Below are 9136 nucleotides of genomic sequence, written 5' to 3' on the forward strand. Positions count from 1 at the left end.
AAAAACTAATGAACACCATAAAGAGAAGAGTCTGAAGTTAAAGGACTAGTAGGCTGTAGAGAGTTTGAAGATAGTATGATTCATTTGTACTAAAGACAAATTGTCAGGTGTTTGGCTGTTGAAATAACAAGGAACCTGATTCATTCTCATAAAACAAAAGGCCTTTCACACTAGTCCTCTCAATTCTTTGATGCACAACCACAGGAATCATTCATAATGAAATAGCAACTGGAAAAAGCATTAGATTTCCAGCTCAAGCAGCTGGAGAAAAAGTACTTTACTTTCAGAAAATGTATCTGAATTACAGTGAAAGGACAAGAAGCTGCTTTTAGAAGTGAAGCACACCACCTTGCCCATGTTATTATAACAGAACTTTTGAATATAAAAAAGCATTTAGTAAAAATTTTATTTGAAATGTAGCATGAATCCATAACCATGTGTTACAACATACAGTTTTACAGAGAATTTATACAATATGACAGGTATTTCTATACATGCGCCCCCCCATTTTTATTTAGTCATTACCACACAAACAATAGTTAAACAGGAATAATAAGCATTCACTTCTAAAAAAAACCCCAAAAACTTTGGCATTTATACAACTGGCTAGTTAAAAGTAAACAGTGGCAGATTCAAGTCAGAAAGAGACCCACTTGTTTTGTTTGACAGCATTTTTGATCAGGATGAAACTCACCAGCACTATTTTCTAGTTTGTACAAAAATGAACAAAAATGAGTACTTTTTTTTCAGTCCAGAAACCCCTGGTAAGGGACAAAAACATGTTAAGAGAGATGCAAAAGAACCAACTTTTAACTCTAAAAGGTGTCAGTTTTAAAGCAGTTTAGGCCACGAGTATTTTGCACACATTGGTTTGGTCATGAACAAAACAAACCCCTTAATGGTTTGTTCATATTACTGAACTATATATTACTTGGCACAACTGACAATTTCTCCTTTGGACTAGAATAACCATGAGTATCGTTGGCTCAAAAGTCATGTCCATTGCTGGAGTGTAAGAAAAAACTAAAGTAGAATTTGCACTGTGCCCATCTTCTGTCTTGAGCTTCTGTCACTGCTGTTGGCCACTTACATACCTACCAAATTCATCCAAAAAATGAGGGAAAACAATTTGCAAGGCATTTCTTCCTGGCATAAGGTAGACAGTATTTCCATTTTAAAATCAGAAAGCAATGAAAGGACCCCTGAATAATAAGAAATAACAAGCCTCCTTTAAGAAGAATTACTTGCAATTCTTCAAGTACTTACAAAAAATACAGTATTTATATAACTTCTCCAGAACTATTATAATTAACATATCTTAATGTAGTACTAATAAAATATATCCGTAGATACAAATGGTTGCACTTCTAAGCAGGAATATCTAACCCAGATTTAGATTTTGCTGCAATTTCATTATTGCTGTGGAACAGACAGTGGTTAAGTCATGTGAATACTAGCTTATCTTTCTTACACACATCAGAATATCTAATTTGAAAAAAATGTTCTCCAGCAAGTCAGAATACATTTAATGTAATTTTTACAGTTCCTGCTAAATGTTAGCGATCCAAAGTTGACTGAACCGTGGTGCAATAGGGCACAAATGGCAGAAGAGCAGTGGAGTAGAGGCAGGAATGGCAGAAAAACAGTAGAGAAACACAAGTCAGGCTCATACTCACTACTTCTTATTCCTAGGCTTTAACTCTTCTGCTGCGTTTCGCAGAAAAATGTAGTTTTTCTTTTGTGGATTATAAAATTCATGACCCTAAAAAGAAAAATCATCTGTATTTACTCTCTTCAAAGAAGAAATAGCAGCATTACCTTAAAATGTGAGAATGTGAATATTCCATTAGTTTGGTTTATTAAGATTTAATCTTAAAGTCTTTAAGACCAGATATTGGACAACATTGGTGGATTAGAAACAGCTTACTGTAACAAGTAATTACAAGAACTGTGTATATAAAGTAAAACTTAAGGGAAGCTTATCCATTTTTAAGGTATAAAAAACTTTCCATAAAAAAATAACCACATAGCTCTAAGCTCTACTTTATAGATGCAGCGTAAGAACTCAATATGATTTTTTTTTTTTTAAATGTCATTCTAGGCAGAGGAGAAACTAAAACTTTAATGGCCACCCAGTTTCACTTTATATTTTCTATCTTTTAAATGAAATAAGGTCACATTTTTTTTTTTTAAGGTATAAAAAACTTTCCATAAAAAAATAACCACATAGCTCTAAGCTCTACTTTATAGATGCAGCGTAAGAACTCAATATGATTTTTTTTTTTTTAAATGTCATTCTAGGCAGAGGAGAAACTAAAACTTTAATGGCCACCCAGTTTCACTTTATATTTTCTATCTTTTAAATGAAATAAGGTCACATTTTTTTCCAAAGTGAAGCCCAAGTTCTACAGGCAACTGCAAAAATATCTGTTCCCCAACTGCAGATGCAAATATACTTTTTTGCATATTGACATTATTTGCATGCACATTACCGACTCAATACGCAAATATTCAAATCAGGGAGAGTAAACACTAATATAGCTACTAAAGTCCAACGCACAACTTGAAAATTACCAACTCCACTTGACAGCAATGGTTCTAGAAAGGAAGTTTAGTACCTACTGGTTTTACTACTTAATATTGGATTACAGATCTGAAAGATACCTCGGTTCGTATCTACCATTGCAGTCTACCCAAGCATTTAGAACAGAATTCACCTGCCCTAGCACCTAGCAAAGTTATCTTCCATTGGGCAGTATCCAGACAACTAGATACAATGCAGTAAATTAAAATTTTGCTCTCTTTGTGGCATGCAATCAAGTTCATCTGTGTGATTTCTGCATTCATTTCAGTCAAAACCACAAGGAATGTTATCCTCAAATTTAAAAGCACTAGTTATAACAGGAAAGTAATACTTTCAATGGAAGTTGCCATTCCATTAAAATGAGCTACACTTCAACCTTGCTACCCCTTTCTTAAACTATTAAGAAGTATTGATTCTCCACATATCACGGTTTGTTGTGATTCTCTTGCATCTATATGATTTATTGTTGAGTCGAGTTTGGAAGAGAAATACATAAATAAGTGCCACAAGCAAGCTGCACTGAATGGTACCGGAAATTTAGTACATGGCATTCAAACACTGGTTGAAGTGTTTATAACCACAGTCACAGCTTTTTTTAAAGTTAAAGAGAATCTGCAGAAGCAGCAGAGATGTGCATTTCAAAGAGATTTGTGGGAACCTGTGAAGAGTGCCACATTGCCCATGACGCTCCCCACAGCAGAACGTGTGAGAGCAATCAGAATAACTACTGAATCATGCAATTTACATTTTGCTCATCCACATTTGCAAAATAGCATTGTTTAGCAGTCTTATCCAACTGAAGCTAAAAACCAAAGAATGCACTACTTCAGTGTTACATTTCAATGGATGTCCAAAATGACCATTGTAAGTTCTCTCGCATACTTGTGAAATTAGGAAGACTCAGCTACTATTGATATACAGCGAAAGCCTCATGTGAAAAGGATAGTCTTAGTTGTCACCTGCAAGTATGAATGAGTCTAAACCTTTCTTACCTTTGACCAATCGTAACTGGAAGCATATGCAAATATATTGCCATTATGGTTGAAACAACAAGCAGATATCGGCTGGTCAAGTTGTTCCGATGTTTTTAGCTTTGTTCGTGCATCTTTATCCCAAAAGCTGAATCTACCATCAGATCCTACTGTTGCAAGAGTACCATGGACAGGGTGAAATGCTATCCCATTTACCTGCAGAATCATAAAAAAATACTATGTAAAACACCACACATGGGAACACTGTCAACACATGTGCTGAATCCTGAGAGAGAGTAAATACACAGGAAAGATTTTTTTCAACTAGATATAGTTCTTGGTTTTTTTTAAATGTTTTCACGTATGTTCTCTGGAAAAACAAACAAAAAAACCCCCCAAAACCCACCGAAGCGACAATGAAAGCATCATCTTTTTTGTAGTACTTAAAAATTCAATGCATATTCCCATTACACAAATATATTAAGTATTGCTTCAATATCACCAAAATTAACAAGTGTCATCTCCATCAAGATGATTTAATGAATGGTTGATCTGGTGCTTGTTTTAAGGAAAGTACAAAAATTTGTCTTTCCTCTTAATGCATGACTATGACTGGTCTTTAAATATATGTCTAAGATAACTTTAGGCAAGATAAAAGGTCAAGGAGAACAAACAATTCATAGCCAATTTTACATTAAGAGTGTATATTGCCCTGTATAAATAACCTAGTGGTATATGCTGAGTACTTACAGCATAGATGTCCTGAGGTGCTGATGTGTTTGTTCCATTGGAGCGATGACATTTAAAAGTGAAATTATCTTTTGCACTGTGGGGGGAAAAAAGTCTTTACTTTCCTCATTGTAAACTGAGCAATAAAGAAAGGATGTTTCATTAAATGATACTTACGGATTTGGGGGGTTGATATAATGAATAGCTACTCTTCCTTCAATACTTCCAAGGGCAAATCCAGTAGGCTTGTTCACTTTGTCTTTAAAAATAGCAACACAGCGATGCTAAATTTGAGAAAGATACAGAGGATTTTAGACAGAGGCCTGAGGGCCAGATTCTCTGAATGCTGTTTTCCATGGGTACACAAAACATCACATACACCAATGCAAAGTAAAGCAAAAACACAAACAAGGTCAAGAGATATGTCAAATTCTATTGAGAATTTGGGCCACTGTATTTAAATTTCTAAATCCTTATGAAGATCAGCAATAGATCAATGGCAAACCAAGACATGTACCATACCAAGAGAAAGTACTTTGGTTTTGAAACACTGTTTGTTTTTACCAAAAAATGGCAAGCCCAGAATTTCAACAATCTGTATAAAGACGCTTGTAATAAATATAATCATTTACCTGGTGTTTAAGAGGAGATTCTATTCTTCTAAATTCAGAAGGTTGATTCTCTAACTGATAAACTATCAAACCCCTTTCTGCAGTGGCCACAGCAGCCATAGGATGAACCTGGATAAGGTTGCAAAATAGGTTGGAAGAGAGACACTTGTGTTAATAGCACGGCAGAGAATTCTATTTATTATTTTGCAGAAATCCCTGAAGAAGTTAAAGGAATTAGACTGTTTTCTGGGGGGAAGAGAAGGAGGGAAAGGGGAAGGAGGGAAAGGGGAAGAAGAGAAAGAACAAAGTTCATTTGTAGACATATCTTCAAAACAAATCAGTTCTTCCTTGCCACTGAGAAATTAAACATACCAAAAATCTTCTAATTATTAGCTGACTCTTCCAATGTGAATCGCAGTAGTGGTAATGCACACTCATCCAGAAATGAGGGTACGTCAGTCCTAGTGCTGATTTGGTTTTGTGATGTTAAATGGATACTAAGCGTGTTTTGTATGATGCAAATACCTATTTTCCAGAGCCTGATCAAGAAGTGCTATTTACGTTTTATTGCTAAAATCACACAGAGATCGAATACTATTCTATGATTCTAAACAAACAGTCGGTATTTAGTGCTAACCTACAGAAGCCTCAAAGACCGCCAGTTTATTCATACTCTCAGTCATCTAGCTGACACTAGTTTACCGTGTATCATGGCTTACCACATCTGCACAATAACATCTTTCAGGGAGCTGCAATGTCATCATAGGTGTTGGTGAACGGGTATCCCAGAACTGATGGAAACAGAGAAATGAACAAACTTAGGCTTGGAGTTGAGGATACACCATTTAAATTACTTTAGTAAAGAGAATGCAATTGGTATCGAGTTGTTTCATTCTTGTCTATAGTCAGAATACCACAACTCTCTGTGAAGCGAGGCTATTTCATTAATCTGTTTTTTGTATTAGCGTTTAATAGAATATTTTCATTTCATGTAAATATTTTCATACACAGATTACTAGCATGCTTTGTGTCCATTTGTTCAGGTAAAAATCATACCTTCAAAGTTTTATCCCAGCTTCCTGTCATCACACAGCTATAATTTGGTGCTTTAATCCAATGGATAGTCTTCACAGGAGCATCATGCTGAAGAAAAAAAAGGACGAACACACAGACATTTACTAAGATAACAGTCCACATTCCTTGTTTATGTTCCTCATTTTTTGTATGTATTTAGACTTTTTATCCATTCAAGAAAAGTGATTATTTTAGTCACAGCAGTTAGGATAAAGGTTGGTCATACCTTTGTGTTGTCTAGTGCTGTAAAATCACCCACATAAGAAAAAAAATGGTTCCTGACACAAAGAACTACAATCAAGTCACCCCTATAAGGAAGATGGTCACAGCAGAAATACAAATTATGAACAGCAGGACTTTCTACCTATTTACAAAGGATATTACCCATCATGCTAAAAATCAACACTTTATTGTTATTTGTTACAAACTAATATAAAAACCAGCTTCTTCTGACAAGAGCTGCAGAAGAAAGGCCTATGTTAATTACACCAACAAGATTTTAAAATCGAGGCTGAGAATCTGAATTTTATCACCTCAAATAAGATACAAGAAGCAATCATTAAAAGGACTAACTCTCTTCTTAAATTATATAACTGGTAACTCATTTTAGTCACCATAACTACATAGTCTATGAACAGACATTCACTTCTAAATTGAGACCGCAAATTATAATCCCTGTTCCTGCTGCAGCAGAAAGCTGGTATTTGTGAAAGTGAATTCAATGATTTCTTAATCTTTTTTTCCCCCTATAATGCAGCAGGGTGAATTAGTGAGATCACAGCAGCAATGGAAAGAGCTCTCTCAAGTAAAACAGAGGTAACAGCTGCACAGGTTATTGAAATCACTTTGATTGCAGGTTTCCCTATTCATGTGCACTTCATTATCCCAAAAATATAAAAAGCACCCTACAACCTCTTCTTCATATAGCGGTATCTACTTCAGAAGCACTAAACATTTCCTTAATTTGCTAATAAAGATAGCTTTTAATAAAAATAGAAAAGGAAAAAAAAAAAAACACCTAATAAGCCTGGGGCTTGCTTGCTTACTTGTGCAATCTGAATAGCTTGATTACTGTTGAGATCCCACATTTTGGCAGTTTTATCACAGGAAGCAGTAAATACTTTACTCCCATCCTAAAAAACATGAATAAGGCCAAGAGATTAAATAGCTCTATCATGCAGTATCTATCAGAAAACTGTCAGGTCTCATGCTCTTCTAGTAATAGCGTAACATTAATGTACCATATACAGGGACTGCAAGACAAGGAAGAAACATAAAAATGGAAATTTAATTACGACTGTGTCGTAAAAGAGAAAACTGTGCTAGCTATTATCTAGCTTTAAATACATTCTTACTTTTAAACTCACTTTTACCCTTCTTATACCCATGTTAAGTCTATTCTACTAGGACATGCTTAGCACATATTTACAGTAACATAAGTCTATATAATAATCATAGGCTGCATCTACATGTGGCACTCGTGTCTGTCTGGAAACCACATGCCAATTTATTTAGGGTTTTGGTAAAAATTGTTTATTTATTTTTAAATAGGAACATACATCACTCCAGCAGCCATCTAGTACAGGCCCCGTGTGCATCTGCTGAGCCTTTGGAATTGTCTGTCCATTATCTTGAACTTCCCAGCAGCGCACCTGTAACAGGAGAAGCGTATACAGACATAACATATTAACGCTAAGAACTTAAAAGACTTCTCTTCTTGAAGATCCCAGTCTTAGTTTATACAACAAAAAGTATGATTATAAACACCAAGCTTTTTTCAGAACTAGTGAAACCTTATTTTCTCTGATTATGTTCCTTTTATCTGTACAGCCACAACTCCAGCCCACAACTTCAACCCCACCTCAAAAGTACCTTACGATCACGTAACACCTCCCAGTGCTCTCCTGGAGAACGCTTAACCATCAGCTAGGAAGAAGCTGCCTGCTTGCAGGCTACCGGCCAACTAACCAAACAGAACAGCTAAAAAATGCGCTCACGTTTGTCTTCCCCTCCCTGTTTGTGCCAGTTGGGATCTCACCCTTCAATCCAAACAAACTTCAATAAGGTTGTAGAAACTTAATCTTTTTGAGACTACACTGTCAAACTGGATGACTTACCATTGTGTTCATGGTTCTTTCACTGGGCAAAGCATGTTAGCCTAATTGTATAAAAAAATGAAGCTAAAAACCAAACAAGTAGGAAAAAGAAAAATCAAAGTAATAAAAATGTAACAGGGAAAACATTGACTACATATTCTGAGCTGAAGCTTAAAACACACAGGCAGAGGAATGACTTATCTGAAGATCACAACTGAATTTCTCAGTTGAAGCAGCTCAGCTATGTCAAACTTAGTGCCTTGGCACCAGACACAAATTTTGCAGTTCTGTGAAGAGGAAGATTTTCAGGTGCCCTGGCACAAGTTTTTAGGATCACATTTTGCAGTTTAGGCACCAATGCTCCCACTTTATTCACCTGTAGGTCTGATTGTGAGTACTTACATCATTTGCCCATGATCCTGCAATGAGGAAATTACCCGGCAATGTTGGTGGACTAAATGCTAAACAAGATATGCTGTCATCAGGTGGAGATGTTACTTCAATATCCTGTAAAGGACAGAAGACAAAACAAAATCAGCCACATTTGAGAACTGTGCACTGAAATCCTATTAATTCTATAGGGCGAGTTAGTAGGTACTGCTGTGACACATTAAAACACAGCAGAAGAACAGTGGTTCCCACAGGGGCTCACGCACATACCTTCATTGGATTATGGTTATCTGCAGTCGTACTGCCAAACATGCTGGTACCGCCAGTACCAAACCCTGATGTTGATCCAAACAGACTCATCCTTGCCCTGCAAATGAGGAAAAGGCTTACTGAGACCTGCGAGGCCCTCAAGCATCCCTAGGGGGTCTCACCGCAGCCACTACACCAGCACACCCCTCACCCTGCCTGGGAGGCACCCGGCGATATAAAAATATACGAAATTAAAAAAAAAAACAACAACAACCCACAGAAAACACCACACTTCTCGCTGCAGTTGGATCCCTGACATTTCCCGGTCGGCCACCCTGCCACCGCTGTCAGGGATCCCTCCCCGGTTGTCACCTGGCGAGAGCTAACCCCCTGCCATGCCCCTCAACCCTCCCGCGGCACCGACGCGCCGCG

The 9136-nt window shown here is 36.7% G+C and overlaps 1 protein-coding gene across 2 annotated transcripts; it reads right to left on the bottom strand.

Moving 5' to 3' along the window:
- Positions 1–387: 387 nt before the first annotated feature.
- Positions 388–8820, bottom strand: RAE1 (ribonucleic acid export 1). Of its 2 annotated transcripts, XM_019470702.1 has the most exons (12): positions 8726–8820; positions 8468–8572; positions 7529–7621; positions 7016–7102; positions 5952–6038; positions 5615–5686; positions 4917–5024; positions 4462–4568; positions 4306–4381; positions 3577–3771; positions 1677–1762; positions 388–761 (listed from the first exon to the last, which is right to left on the bottom strand). In XM_019470702.1, coding segments are annotated over exons 1-12 (1107 nt in total). In that variant the 5' UTR covers positions 8816–8820; the 3' UTR covers positions 388–760. The 2 variants fall into 2 exon arrangements, with proteins under 2 accessions (XP_019326247.1, XP_009272323.1); XM_009274048.1 differs by having other exon boundaries at positions 388–1762.
- Positions 8821–9136: the final 316 nt, after the last annotated feature.

Source organism: Aptenodytes forsteri, unplaced genomic scaffold (assembly GCF_000699145.1).
Source record: "Aptenodytes forsteri isolate BGI_AS27 unplaced genomic scaffold, ASM69914v1 Scaffold159, whole genome shotgun sequence".
NCBI classification, from domain to species: domain Eukaryota; kingdom Metazoa; phylum Chordata; class Aves; order Sphenisciformes; family Spheniscidae; genus Aptenodytes; species Aptenodytes forsteri.

Excerpts from the sequence above, each read along its gene's own strand:
- RAE1 (XM_019470702.1), bottom strand. The coding sequence starts at position 8,815 with ATGAGTCTGTTTGGATCAACATCAGGGTTTGGTACTGGCGGTACCAGC. Across the intron at positions 5,687-5,951 it reads GCTGGGATAAAACTTTGAAG|TTCTGGGATACCCGTTCACC; the intron begins GTATGATTTTTA and ends TGTTTCCATCAG. Across the intron at positions 1,763-3,576 it reads CCAGTTACGATTGGTCAAAG|GGTCATGAATTTTATAATCC; the intron begins GTAAGAAAGGTT and ends TTTTCTTTTTAG.